Below are 15649 nucleotides of genomic sequence, written 5' to 3'. Positions count from 1 at the left end.
AAGTAAAAGACATAAAAGGCACAAGCAGTAATGTCAGTGCTCTGAAAACCTTGAGGTAATGTCCTTGCAGCTGGTAGAAATTAAAAGGTATGCACCTATTAAGCCAGTTCATCATGGAGTGCACAATAACCAAGACATTTTTCTAATAAACATTTTATAAGCTGCAGTATCTACATCTCCTGTTCTCTCCCTGCGTTCACACAAAATTGGGGCCTGTAAATATTTATCACAGGAGTGACTCATTTTATTTGAGTGTGTTTGTGTGGGGGGGCTACAGCTGGAGCCTGGTCTCACAAAGGGAGGTCCACACAGTCAGGCTAGTTCAAGTTATCCTAGCCTCACGCAGTTTCTCAGTAATTGCTGGTAACTGATGTTGCAAAGCTGGTTGTCAAGAAGTTCAAGGACAGATCAACAAATCGAGTCTAACACATTTAATATGAGATGTGATAAAACTCTTCATTTCCTCAAGGAAAGTAGTTTTGTAGTTGTAAAAAGTAATAATATTAATAGCTGACTAAGGGATACAGCGTATTATTATAGACTGAAATGTCAGGAGGAAGCAAAGAAAAAACAGGCCTAACATCAATCTACTAATAACTTCAGGTGCCTTAGAAAACATAATGAAAACATTGAGGCTAGCAGGGATTACCGGTGGAAAATTAGTTTTGCAGCCTAAGCATGAAGGCAAGGTAGTATCTGATTATTTTGAAATGCCCTGTAGACTATAGCTGGACCTGAATAGCCCATGAATTTCTCCATTAACACCTTTAAAACACAATATTGCATTATGGATAGTTCTGTTTCGGGTCAAGCTCCACATCAGTCATGTTGCATTTTTTCAATGTGTCACCCAGGAAAGAGCCACGTGAAGTAATTTGTCCAATCAGCATAGCCATGTAGTTTGCTGCATCACTCTGTTGATATGTTTACATAACGTAGATCTGCTTGTCAATGAGGTTATGTAAAGTTGGGAAATATAAGTTGGAGAACATTAAAGCGACATGTAGAAATTAACATTTTGTGTGATTTGGCACTGTTTCTGAGTGCAACACCACAGTACGAGACACTGTACCATCAAAATAATTTTACGGCTGTTGCAGTTGCTTTTAATACAGCGATCTGGATGATTCGCCTGAAAATTAGATCGGGGGCGCCTTCAAGATTGAACAGCATCTGAAATTGTCGGATTGCTCACCACTAATCTGCAGTATTGATAAATCTTCTTAAGCCTCATTGACCCCATGTAAATCTCATTAAATTGCTTTGACCAAATGTTCAGTTGCTAATTATCTAAAACTGTATAGATTGCTCCATAAGTATGAGCACTTCTCAGAGAGGCATCCACAGCTAGTAACACTATAATAACCATTGTAAATGAATAATACGTTTATTGTTAATTAAACCTTAGTTAATAATTTTTTCACTGTTGGCAAACAATGAAATGCCTTTATAAACATTTATTAAGCAATTGTTAATTGTTAAGTTGCAACTGATGTTTATATTGACAATGGTTGTAAATGGTTAATGAATACTGTGTAGTATAAAATTGAAGTTTATAAATCTTGACAATTGCTTATTATATGGTTTATAAAGCATTTCATTGTTAGTATTAGGTGTCCACCCACTAGTTAGCTAGCCTGAATTTACTCATTTATTTGGCATGTACTGCATGTGGCTTTCACTGTGCTGCAATGTGGACAAGCCACACATGACAGTTGGGAGTCTGTTTTGTGTCTGCCAAGTATGTTCTCATAGCACGAAATCCACTTGGTTTGTTTCTGTCAAAGCACGTAGCATGTTCTTACACAAGATGAGAAGTGTGGAAGTGTAATGTATTTGTTATCAGTTATCCGTCTGTTGGGCAACAGGAGTAAACCGTGAACAATATGTTGGGATCAAGGCGTTCTGTATTGCTGTGTTGTCACAGTCGAGGCTTTTAGAAGCCTTGTGTTTTGCAGAATCTTTAAAGCACAGCCAGTCACAAGATGAACTGTCATGGGAACCCCTGACACTCGCTGCACACTGCTGACTGACAGCCAGGCCATGTGTTATATAATATCTGTGAAGCGCTGACTGACTCCTTTTGTGTTTTAGCTTCATGTGGTGTCAGGATTAATTCACTAGACTGCCATTTAAGTGTTTGAAGTGTTGATGAAGAATTAATAGTATTGCATTTTTCACCTAAGTACTTCTGGTGTTCGTTCTTTATTAATCATGTTTGTTGCTTTTACATGACTTACTGTCATGTTTAGTCATCAAGGAAAAGGATTGCCAACATCAACAGACATGCCTGCTGCTTTCCTGCTAATTGTCAGTGTGGTGGTGACGCTTGTTTTATGTGTTGAATGCTTAAAGCAGATACAGTCTGCCTCCAGTGGCCAGACAGGTTACCACGCTTTCCCCTAAGGCCTGGGCTCAGGGCCAACCTTAGAAAGGCAGTGCTAATGACTGTCGCACAAAGGCCAAATGTCTCACAGCGACGCAGGGAGAAGCTGGCGAGACTCGGCTCACTTGATCTCGTAACAGAGTTCAGTATGCGGAATGAATCCAAGTAGCCAGCCATAGGTGGTCTGAAAACACAATCAGCAGTGCCTTTGCAGACTTTCTCTAGCCTGAGCATTTCTTTAAACCTTACTGGCCTGAATACTTCCTTGCTGCCATCTCAAACCAAATAACAACCAAGGAGATGTTATTTTAAAGGGAAACCCCTGACTCCTATGAATGCTACTATCAAGGGTCATAAACTCTGAAATCTGTACTTGAATAGTGAGTCCCTTGTACATTTTTACAGCATTAGTTCTCTCAGTCTCTTTCATATCTGAGCAAAATTGTTATTCAAACTAAAATACGCCTAACTGAATAGATATGGAATTGTATTGAATCAGAGATTTAATCAAATCCAAACTGTGTGAATTGCAGTAGAGTCAATTCTGGAAATCAGTGGCGATACCCAGCTCTGCACAATTATCTAGGAAATGTCACTGATGGCAAACTGTGCTCTGATGTCTTATGTATCAAAGCTTGAAAGCACTTGTTTTGCTAAATTATACTGATGTTGCAAAAATGTTGACAAGACACTGACAACCATGTTTTATAAATCTTTTATTCGGTCAGGGTTTTTTATGATTTATTAGTGTGAAAAATAAGAACACGCATGAGCTTGATTTATGCTTCTGTGTCTTATTTACGCCCTATCTATGGCCTAACCTCTGTGTAAATGCATACCCTACACCGTAAACTATGCCATATACGTGCACCTCCTCAGAAACCGCACATCGCAGCGACGAGGACTGCCAACGACTGTAATTGGTCCACTTCATAGAATCGCATTTTCAAGTCTCTCCTGTACTAATACAACGGATTGCGACCTGTAGTTTCCCCAGTAAACGCACCGGCCATCGACTGTTGCTTCAGCTCTTCATAGAGCCTACGTGCAACAATATATCAGCCTTTAGCCAGATTGTGAGGTGTGACCACACTCTGCTACATTTCACCGTGACTGTCTGGTTCAAGTAAACCCTTGACTCTGCATTGTGTGAAGAAGGATGAGCGGTAGGCGTGTTTTTGCTTTTTCTTGTTCATGCCGTCATTTATTATCTGAACAGAACCATAATATGTACTGGTCAGTCACACAGTTGCCTCACTCACAGCACACTACAAACGGACAGCAAGGAGTAGCTAGCTAGTGTAGAAAGTGCATTATGCCATTAATTGAACTTTTCAGCACTTATAAAGCACTGCAACCCACTCGTTACTCTTCTCATGGACATTTGCATAAACCACAGCGCAGATATGCTCATACATGAGCCAAATGGTTATTAATGCACATTATTTATAACAGCGCTGCGCTCAACAACTCACCTCAGGCATGTCTCTCATTAACTGGCAATGTTTCAAACCTGCCGGTGGTATTTGTTTACTACCACACAGATGTATGGATATCAAAATTATGGAATCTGTTCAAGTTATTCAAGTGACGAGCCCTGCTGAAAGTTCACGCCATCCTTCTTGATGTTGATCACCCACTATAGTCACACTTTTTACATTCTGCCCCCAGGTACCCATTTTATAGTACAGATGAGTAAAACAAATAGATGCAAGCACTCATTTGTTCCGACAGCTATTGGCTTGTTAAATAGGCCCTTGCACTTGATACTTCACTGAAATGGACTTTAGTTTTTTTTCTTTTCTTTTAAACGTTGTATTGTCCTTTGTCATGTTACTCTTGCCTGTGAATCAATTGCTCTCTGGGACCATATTAAGGCTGAAGTTTTGGAGGTCTATGTCACACCCCTGTTTGTTCATTTCACTGAGAGTTGTGGAGCTCTTACACCTTATAATAGTCTGCTGAACTGCCCTGTGATTGTCTTACACCCAGTGAAGCATTGAGAAATCAGCCTTGGGTTATTGATGCTCTTACTTGAGTGAATTCAGACTAGGAGCAGGTACTTTATGGGTAGCAGGCTGCATTGAATACCTCGTAGCGAGAGGCTCTCTCTCTCTCTCTCTCTCTCTCTCTCTCTCTCTCTCTCTCTCTGTGTCTCTATCTCTATCTCTCTCTCCTCCTCTCTCTCCCCACTGTAAGCTATTGGCTGCAGGCCGAGGTCTGCGACACTGAGCAGCCGAGGAGCTGAAGTGGGCACTTTTAGAGCAGCCCCACTGAACACAGGGCCAAGGACAAAAGGTGTGTGCGTGTGTCTTTGTGTTTTTCCTGTGTGTTTGTACACACTCCTGTGAGTGAGTGGAGCATTTACATGGAAGGCATCCTTTTAACAAGGGTCCAAGGATCACAGGCTGTAGTTCTTCATCATGTGCTCTGCTGCAGGCATGTCCTGTATGTACAAAGGCGTGAGTGCACTCAATATATATTCACAATGCATCCTTGATGGATCCTCAGTTGTAGTTGTTCATCATGCGTTAGTCACATTTGACTAGTACGAGTATTACAGCAGATAATAATGAGATAATTAAGCTAGATATTAAACATTCCTTGAGAGGCTGATTACTTTGATGAAGAGCTCCTTTGTCGACCGCCACAGACAGAAACATAATGAATTTGCAATCCCCGTGCTCCATCGAGAACCAAATCAATTGCTTTGACAAAGTCTCCATATGGCTGACACCACGACTTTGCTCTCTCGTCAGAGATGAAAGAGGCCTGACAGTTATGAGAATGGCCTCAGGGAAGGACCTGTCATCAAACATGAGGCGCCGACACTTGTTGTTGTTGTCACCATCGTCGTCATTGCTGTTTACGGCCCTCGGATAGGCAGGACTTTGGAGAGCTAAGCACGGTGTGAACATGTGCCAGCAATGCCAGCATGGGGCTGCCTTTTAATTTCAATCGCGGAGGGGGTTGGGTGGGTTGTTGCAGTCTGAGGACACAGCACCGCTTGTTGGGAGTTGCAGAGAATATTTACAGATCATCCTAAAATCATTTTTAGGTCATGCTATTTTAAATTCATTACTCTGTGAATTATTTAAACTCCTTTATATGGCGGACAGATTACAGGGAAAAAGGTAAAACAGTTTAACAAATAGTCTGAAATTCCATAACATTTTAAGACAGAAAACGAAGACACTACAGGTGAACAGGCTAAAAATAGATATCACCATGAAACTTCGGTAGTAGAAAAGAAAGAAAAGTGGTAATTTGTGTTTAAATATGCAAATTGATTTTCTAATTAAATACATGCTTATTAACATCCATTTACTTTAGATCTGCAAGATATGAGAGAAAACTGTCATCGCAGTATTTCAGTTTTATGCCATACATATTGAAGAAAAAATACAGGAATTTTTACCAGATAACTTGAAAAGCTCAATAGAGACTTATCCATGTGATTTCAAAGTAGGCAGAAGGTCACTATGGTTACAACTACTGAGTGGTAGGATTGTAAATATTTATCAAGTGCTGCAATCTTACCATTCAGCTTGAATGCTGTGGGAAAAGAAACACACCTAAAATGGGAAAGTGCAGAGTTAATTTTCCTTACTTGACATTGCACTTCCTCTGATGTGATTACATTTCGATCTTGATGCTGAAACGATATATTGTGCAACCCTTATTTCCATAAAATTAACACATAAATGTGTGTTTTGGACATTTTTCTTTACTAGTCTGAAAGAAGACATGTTAAGGAAGCAAAATAGCCCAAATTCTCAGAATTGACCAGTGCATGAAAAATTATGTTTTCATGTCTCCCCTGGGGTTAATGTCAAGAACACTTAATATTTTATAGCTACATGGTACAAAGGACATAATACATATGATGTGGGATGAAAGAAAAAGCGAAACAAAGAGCCAAGTGCTGAAGTGTTTGTGTGTCTTCACAGAGGTTGTGTTTTCCTACTTTTGCTGATTGTTATCATTGGAAGGCCGAGTTTCCTCCTCCCTCAGTGGGTCCTCCTGGTTTATGTCGGAGCGCTGACTCCAGCCCAGGAGAATGAATGCAGTGCTAATGGCTCCTGACAGAAAGCACTGGGACTCCTTCTTCCATACTGTCGCTGCCCTGGGGCTGAGGACACGCACACACTAAGGCACAAATGTAGTTGGACAATATAACAAGCAACTATGCAATCTCTTCAGATAAATATAGCTACATGCGAGCATACACACGAGCGCACACAGCCAGCGGCAAGGACCCTCACTCACAAACACACCCAAAGAGACACATTAGTATCCCTCCCTACTGTCATTCTCCTCCTTACCTTCGGGAGGAGAGCTGACGAGGGGAGAGGACAGTGTGTTGGGAGACAGAGGTTGTCTGTGAGGGGTTCCCCTGGGTTCTGAGTGTACGCCTCGTTTGAAAGGGTTTAATGGAGTTGAACTAAGGCCAGGACACATGGTGAAGACCAGGCCAACTAGCAGTCACTCTTACAAGACTCTTTGATACTTCAACAGTGGCATCAAAATGTCATATGAACTGTGAGATTGTTTCTTTTCCACCCCTTGCTGTGAAAACAACAAAGGATTAGCAGAATGTATTTCAAAGAAAAATAGGCTGTTTCCACGGGGAATATACAGACACAGACATAAACCAATGCTTCCCCCAAAAAGCAGTTGTAAAAGCAGCCTCAGATTTCGTCGAGGTAATAAATAAGGATAAATGTGACCAGAATCACAAGCTCCCGGGTCATTTTCTGGGCAACATCTCTGTGCAGAGCATTGCATTGCTCTAGCTCTTAGCACCTTACCCTCCACTAGCCTGCTATTGCCACATTACCCTCTCTGTGTTGGTGTTCACACATGAGCAGCTTGAGTGACAGTGACATTTATGGGCTTGTCCAGACACCGACCGCGTCCCTCCCCAGGGGCCGTCCCTCTCCAAACTCCCCTTGCTCTCTGGAGGTATCCGACTGTGCTGCTTCCTCCCCCCAAAGGCCCTAATATACCCACCATCAATAAGTCAGATTGACTGAACTGCGGGCGCACAGAATGAATCGTACATACAAGTCAATCTACAACAACAGACCGCTTAAGGGAGGTGGAAATCAACTGAGTAGCCTGACTAGATAGATGAATTGCTCCCTATGCTTTTGAATCAAAACACTCTAAAATTGATTCGCTCTCCTCTCCTCACATTTCCCTCTGCGCTGTTTACACCGCTCAAGTCCTGTTAAAGATGTTGATTGTAGCTGTTGCTTTAAATCCAGCAGTGTGAATGATATGTCTCTAAAATATGCCAGAGTCATGACTGCTGCCATATTTAATAGGCTCATGCATTCAAAATTCATTTGGAAATTCATTTGGGCATGGCGTTGGAGGTGACCTGAGGTTGCCCCCGCCTGCCCTGCATTAGCATTCGCCGAGCAAAAGGGGAGAGAGTGGAGTGCTAATAGGAAGCGGAAGAGATCCCATGTGTTTTTTCCATTCAAATAAGTGTCAGTCAGGAGGACTCCAGGAACGCCTTCCTTAGTATTCCGAGCCTCCTCTCATCTTCCTCTTCTCGTCCTCCTCTCTCTTCTTGCTCCTCCTCTCCATGTGCCGTCTTCCTGGCTCTAATCATGTGGCCATTGTGTATGGATTTACTGCCCTCGAAGCCCTCAGGAGGGAGATTTGATTTTTCCCCTGCACTGACTAATCTTTCCCTCTCACCCTCAATTTTTCTTTTCTAGTTCTGTCTGCTTGTCCTCCTCTTGCACTCTCAGATGTTTTTGCTGTCCTCTCTCTTCCCTTTTAGATAATCACCCATAGTTGACTGGAAGCATGTATTAATACTCTTCGTACTTTTCAAAATTTCTTATTGCTCACCCGTTTTGACCCCGTCTCGCTTCTGTCTTTTCCATTTCCTCCTACTTTGCTCCTCTTCACTTTCAGAATATTAGTGACTGAAATAGCTCAACAATAGCACACTTAATATGCATGTTTTACTGCTAAGCAGTTGCAGTTATATGTGTTAGTGACTCATTTGGTTCTTGAATTTGTTTTGACTCATTGTTTACTGTTTTCCAGCCACTCTCACTCCCCTGGCTCCATGGCAGCAGCGGTGCGAGGCAGCGAGTGGTCATGTGGACGCTGCACCTTCTTAAATGCCGGCGCAGCACCTCGCTGTTCCATCTGTGAGGCACCGCGCCAGAAGCCTGACCTTAACCAGATCCTGCGGCTGAGCAGCACCGAGGAGCATCGCTGGGCCTGCCCCCGCTGTACACTCAACAACCCGCAGGGATCTGGAGCCTGCTCCGTCTGTGGCTTCGGACCATCCCCTGCCACTCACACACCCCCCACAACCACCATCGCTGCCACTGCCAACGGCCTCCCGCCCGCTCCAGTTGAACCCCCAGCACCTACTGTCACCCCCACTGTTCTACTTGAGCCCCATGGACAGCATCCGGCTAAGGAGGAAGTGCTCCGACGGTCTGAGAGCAACGGAGAGGTGGTCAGTCTAGAAGGGCACCACTCGGGCTGGGCTTGCCCTCGCTGCACGCTTCACAACACACCTGTGGCACTGTCATGCTCAGCCTGTGGTGGGCCCAGGAAACTGTCTTTGCCTAAAATCCCCCCTGAGGCACTGGTGGTGCCTGAGGTGCGCACACCTGTGCTTGGGTTTCCTGTTCACACAGCAGGGGCTGCTCCACTCCTCATAGACCTAACGGATGACTCTCCCCCAGCCCCTCCCTGTGATCCTCAAGAACCTCCCCATGTCTCTTCACAGTCCCTTTCCTCCCCTTTTACTGCTTTTTCCTCTTCCCTCCAAAACAACCCTGTGCCCCGCAGCAGGAGAGAAGTGCCCCCTCCAGGGCGCCCACCAAACCCAGGCACCAACACTCCCAGCCCCACGTCCCCTTCAGCGACCAGTGTGCCACCCCAGCCAGGCCCACAACGGCCAGCCAAGCCCAAACATGCCCAGCCCCAAGAACCTTCTTACCCCAGCAAGCGCCTCAGTATCTTGGAAGAAGAAGACCACCATCCGCTGACCCCCCACCTCCCTGTTACTTCTTCATCCGCCCCCACCTGGAAGTGCCCTAGCTGCTCGTTGCCCAACCCAGGCGGCTCGTCGAAGTGCGAAGCCTGCCGATCGTCACGGGCCGGTGCTGACCTCATTGACCTTGTAGGCTGTGAGACGGTACGATTTACCCCGGCCAGCCCCTCCAGCCCGGACTTTAGCACCTGGGCATGCTCCAAGTGCACGCTGCGCAACCCTACAGGTGCCCCCAAGTGCTCAGCCTGTGGTTCTTCAAAGCTGCATGGCTTTCAGGAGCAGCAGGTGCCGCTGCCCCGCTGCTGTACACACTGTGGCCTCCCACAGGGGCCTGGCACTGCATCATGCTCCTGTACACCTTCCTCCTCGGGTCATAAAACACGGAAACAGGCCCGGGGCTACCCTCCCTCCTCCTCCGCTATCGCTTCTAGCTCCTCTTCCTCCATCACCTCATCGAGCCTTCAGGAGAAGGTAGGACAGTGGAGCTGCCCAGCATGTACGCTGCTCAATGACACCAAGGCCAAGAACTGTGCAGCATGCCACACACCGCAGCAGTACCTCACCCTCCGCAAGGTTGTTAAGCCTCTGAAGAGGAGGGAGAGCATGCATGTAGAGGCCCGTCGACGGAATGATGAGGGCGAGGCCAAGGAGCTTTGGGAGAACATAGTGAGCTTCTGCAGAGAGGTAAGGGAAACCAAAGAAAACACTTTAATAAGCCATAATGACTTTGTGTGCCATAGTGAATTACATTGGCTCAGGGCGGTTTAAAGTGAAATCTTTCATGCTTCTTGGATTTTTATCACTTCATAAGTGATTTTCTTCTGTTGTATTGAATTTGCATTATTTATGTAGTAGCAACTTCATCTACAGGCAACTGACAGTAAATTAAATCATGTGTGGCCAATTTTATCTCTTTACTTTTACATTTTGCTGAGTTTCCTTCATCACAATTGGCTTATTTCAATGTGTAATGTGTCACAGGATGCACATTGCCTCTCAATGCACAGTTCCCTCATTGTTATTCCTCTTTTTGTTACGACTCTGGCATTCTTCCCGTTCCCTCGATCAAATTTCAGAGAAATTACTAATAGGCTTTGTCATTGCCTCTGTTTGCGCTTGCTTCGTTAGCAGAGGTTTAAACGACCGGCGGGTGAATGTTGGCCACCTAAATGAGCTGCAGAGACAGTGTCTCGTTTTTATATACCTGGGCAACATGCTGCCCTCCGTTACAGGGGAGAAGTCACTTAACATAATTCTTGTTCAGGATTTCAGAAGTCTGTAACTCATTTATTCTGAGGTTTTAATTAGCCGGTTTTATTATTTGTTCTGATTAGACTGCTGGGAATTGTTTTTTTTTCCTATGAAGACAGTCTACTGAGTCAAACTCTCTGTTTCCTGTTCTCGTCTGACACCAAACACAACTTTCTTATTGAGGAAGATATTAGACTACTTAATGAAAAAGATGTCACTGTGTAATAGCAGGCCCATCTGTGAGAGATAAAAACAATTTTTATCATTCTGAATGTAATTTCCCTTTAATGTGAACTTCCCTGCATCACTTTCTGCCAAGTTATTAAACCATCAAAACTGTGTTTCTCATTAAGCAGACAGCACACGCTCATTTTTATATCAGTACACACCGTGAACCAAAACAATTTCAGTTAGTTGCATGAATATTAATCATTAAGTGATTTATCTTATTTTTTCTGTAGGGACAAAACCCTAATTATGCTTTTGTAATTATGGCCTTGTCTGTTGTCACAACCTGAAATAATGATACGTTTTACCTGCTCCAGTGCCTCTGCATTTAATGTTCATAGATCAAGAAGACTTCGAGATCAGTCGAATCATTCATGAGCCGTGATTGGTCTGATTCGCGGTGACACGGCTGTTTGGAGACACAAAGATGTCTTCCCTAACTACGCCGAAGATGTGACACCCTTTATGTTGCTTGTTTGTATCACACCACTTCATGTTCGCTTTCTATGCTGTGCTAAAGCTTTGATAAGCCTGTATTAAGTTGTCATGGATATTCACTCAGGGCTGTCAGAAGGGTTCATTTGAGACGTTTCAGGATACTAACACCTATGCTAATGAGCCAGACCTGAGTGGACTAATTAGACCTCTGCAGAATCCAGACCTGGTCAGATCAAATCGGGTCATTTTTTGGGGGCACTCGTGGGTTTCTGATGCGTGCCTACTAACTACACCTATCATGCCATGTTTACAATAGCATGAAGTAAGCCTTCAGGATGCATTATTAATTGCTTCTTTGAAAGTCACGGAGCACACTGCTGCGAGCGTGGGAGTGAAGTTGGCTGACTAGGAAGGAAGGATATCGGAGATCCCCCACACCCACCATCCCTTCCTCTCTTCCCAATTTAAGATCGACATTTAAGCCAGTCTTTCTCTTATCATCTTTCCCTTTTCTCCTCCAAATATCTCAGGCCTCCCTCTCTCCAGCTCTGCCCCTCCACGCTCTTCAAAGTACATTCTCCTCTTCATCTCCTTTTTATCCCGTCTCCCTCCATCACATCTATCCCCACATGCTTCATGCTGTTTTTTTTTCCTCCTCTCTGCTAATATCTCAAAATATGCTTCCCCCTCCGTGCCACCCACCACACCCCCTCCACCCCCATCCCACCCTCTCCACACGACTGCACTCAATTCTCCAGTGTAGCTAGTCAATGTGTGTGTGTGTGTGTGTGTGTGTATGTGGTAAGGTGAACACAGGGCCGGCCTATTTTTAGTAGCAGAGCTAGAGAGAAGAGGAGCAGAAATGATCCGCTTCCCTATAGTGAATGTAATCACTAACAGCATCAACCGCTGCAGCATGGTTTTGGGGGTCAGAGTGATGTAGCAGTGGAAGAATTGGTAAGCAAGAGGTGTTAGTCTTTATAATCTATCTCCGTTAAGGCGTCAACACTTGGCGAGCGCCGACAAACCAAAGGTGAAAATTTAATAATGATTAAAGCTTTTGGTTTACCCTGTGACAAGGTGTGTGTTTGTGCATGCTGGCCACATGAATGCAGTGAAAGTTTCAAGTTGTTTGTCTCAGTTTTTTTCTTTGTAGACTTGCGGGATTATGGCAGATAGTGCTGCTGATGAAATATACTGTAAGTTCCTGGAGAGTTTATCCAAAACTATGGGTTGAGATAGGGCTGCACAATAAATCGAAACATAATCGAAAATATGGCCAAATGCAATGCACAAATAGCAAAAGCTGCCAACAACAACAAAATCATGCCATTATGAATGAAGTGATTTGGTGATACGGAGATGCCCCAGCCTACAAATCATATTCTCCAGACGTATTGGAACATGCCTGTTTGGTACTGACAGGTTATTACAGATCCTACTGCATTTCTTGCCTCTAATTGGTTGCCTTTGTAGGTTGAGTGTTTTCGGTCTAGGCATGAGGAATGACATTGGTTAGAGTTGGTGTAAGAATGTCAGAGTAAGGCCCTCTCACACGTACATGGATATTTCTTAAAATCACTGATAGCATGTAACTAAGTACATTTACTCAAGTACTGTACTTAAGTACAATTTTGAGGTCCTTGTACTTACTTTTAGTATTTCTTTTTTCTGCTACTTTATACTTGCACTCCACATAATGTTCCTTTTACTCCACTGCATTTATTTGATAACTTTAGTTGCTAGTTACTTTGCAGATTAAACACTGCACCAAGGCAAAGCAGCATACGGTATATACATACATGCAAATATATGTATACTTCACTTTTACATCTACTTTTGCTACTAAAGTGTATTTATTTGAAGGAAATTACTTTTGGTACCTAAGATATTTTAATACTTTTACTCAAGTACTAGTTGTATGGGTGACTTTCACTTCACTTCACAGCTTTTGTACATATGTAAAAAGCATTTCAGGTAACTGAAAACCTTTTGCAAAAGTCCCAGCTGTCCATGTTTACTTTTGGATGGACAGAAACAGAGATGTTTGGAAACAATGATGCAGACACCCACGTTTTCTTCCTAATTGGGTCTTATCAGTGTCTGGCAATGCATTGGCAAATGTGAACTTGTTATCTTATAATATTGTGGAGTATTTGTTACACTGTCTATATTTAGAGAGACACAAACTGACATGGAAATACAATGATGGAAGAGAAAGACGAAAACGGCTGCTGAGTAGCGTTATCCAGGAGTCACGGTGCACCGCCTTATCATTTGTCATGTTTCAAGGAAAATGTATGTGTTGCCTCATTACCAGCCCTGGCACCCATAACATACTGTATGTAATAGAAACTAAAAGTAAATGGGTAGAGTCAAAGAGCAATTAAAAGTAAAAATGATTCATAGTTTTTTTTGCAAGTAACCAACTAAACACAGCGTATACAAGCTGAATCCAGTTTCCACCAGCATGTGCATGCCCAGAGTACATGAATGGTCTTGTGATATGCTTTTCAGATGTGTTTGTATGGACAAAGATTATTTCTGGAACACTGCCAAAACACTTGTCTGGATGGAGATTGTTTTTGTTTTTAAAGTCCAGTTTTTAGAAATACCCATGTACATGTGGAAGGCAGGGTGTGATAGCCAATCAGAGGCAGAGTAGGGCGAGTTGTAACAAGAAAAGGTATTTATTTTTCAGTGAAAATGAAATGCAGAATTACCATTCCCACATAAACCGTGATTAGAATCGCAGTTGCAATATCAGTCAAAATAATTGCACTTTTACTGCGTATCGTTCAGCCCTTGAATGAGAAATACTCTTCTCACCTGAGTGGAGATTGTTTTGCTTCCTTGCTATTGTACTCCCCTAGATTGGTCTGGGGAGCGAGGGGTGTGTGTGTGTGTGTGTGCTTGATGACAGGGCTCACTGTGCCAAACGAATAAACGGTCTTGAGAGCCATCAGCCTCGCTTGTGAACTGTAAAACCCAGCATGGCTGGAACTGGTTTCTGTGTTCTCTCTCCATGTCACCCTCTGGGGGAGCAACAAAAAGATGCTACATGGCAACAGATTGACTTTGATTTGTTTTTATTTTTGTTCATTACACCGCTCTCTGTGCTACTTGTTGCTTGGATTTTTGCCACTCTTGGGATTTTGTTTAGGGTTTTGGTTTGCACGTTGGATCGTGTGTTGTGACTGCCTGCAGTGACAGGTTTTCACTGCCTGTGACAGTGTTGTACGTACCAGCCTGTTCAGGGACGCTTTTGTTTGGGATTTAATTAGTGTGGCACTATGAAATCCAGCTCTGTGGTTCCTTGTCTCCACATTTTCAGAGATCAATAGGTTGTCTGTAACATGTGGATATCGAGATACAAGCATACTATCCTCAAAAAAGACCTCGTATGCCTGCCAGTTGTGTGTAGTCTGGGTGATGGAGGGAAGGCAGCAGGATTTTAGCTCAGCACTGAATTGGCTGATCCTGGTCTAGCTGCATGCTGGCGCTTGCCCACTGACAGAATCAGAGACAGCAGCGCTGTGTTCACTCGATGAGGACAGTCAGCTAGACTTATGCTGGCAGATGTCACAACAATGCAACCTGAACGAGGGGAAAATATTTTCTTGTATGTCAAGGTCATTCATAGCGCTTACACAATCCAAAAGATGGTTTCCAGTTTGATACTTATTTTACATCATATTCTATGCAGGCAATTACTTCAATGCTTGTCCATTATCCATACTCGTCTATGGGGATCTGTTTGAGTATTGTTATTAGTATGGTTCTTAGTATCGTTGTTCACATTAACATTGGTATAAGTATGGTTAGTAGTATCATTATAAGCATTCATATTGTTAATAGCATTAGTATTATCTTTGTTATTAGCATTACTATCATTATCAATATTGTTATCAGCATCAGTATCGTTATTAGCATTGGTATTGTTATTATTGTTAATAGCATTAGTGTCATTCTTAACGTTAGTATTGTTATTATCTTGATTAGCATTAATAACACTATTAGTAATGTTATTATTGTTGGTATTGTTATTACCTCTAGTATTGTTAGTAGTATCGTTATTAGCATTAGTATCATTAGTATTTTAAACAGTATTGTTATGAGTAATATTTAGGGGTGTAACTGTACTTACCTTGGCACAGGGGTCATAGTTTGGTACGAGTTCAGTACGGCGGGTGGAAAAAGTTCCTGACAGTGGGAGCAGTACTGAGTCGGTTCAGGATGAATACATGTACCATTGCACCCCTAGTAGTTCTTCTTGTATTAGTATACTAACACTAATAGTTGGTGAGGAA

At 43.1% G+C, this 15649-nt stretch overlaps 1 protein-coding gene across 1 annotated transcript in view; it reads left to right on the top strand.

Annotated features, from left to right (window-relative positions):
- capn15 (calpain 15) overlaps nucleotides 1-15649 on the top strand; it is a 42482-nt gene that overhangs the window by 6944 nt on the left and 19889 nt on the right. Inside the window, exon 2 of the mRNA XM_084342856.1 lies at nucleotides 8456-10106. Coding sequence (XP_084198982.1) covers nucleotides 8456-10106 — 1651 coding nt within the window. The remainder of the gene's footprint in view (nucleotides 1-8455; nucleotides 10107-15649) is intronic.

The sequence above is a fragment of the Pagrus pagrus genome (genome assembly GCF_965226575.1).
Source record: "Pagrus pagrus genome assembly, chromosome: 21".
NCBI classification, from domain to species: domain Eukaryota; kingdom Metazoa; phylum Chordata; class Actinopteri; order Spariformes; family Sparidae; genus Pagrus; species Pagrus pagrus.
This window is presented reverse-complemented; position numbering and strand designations above follow the sequence as displayed.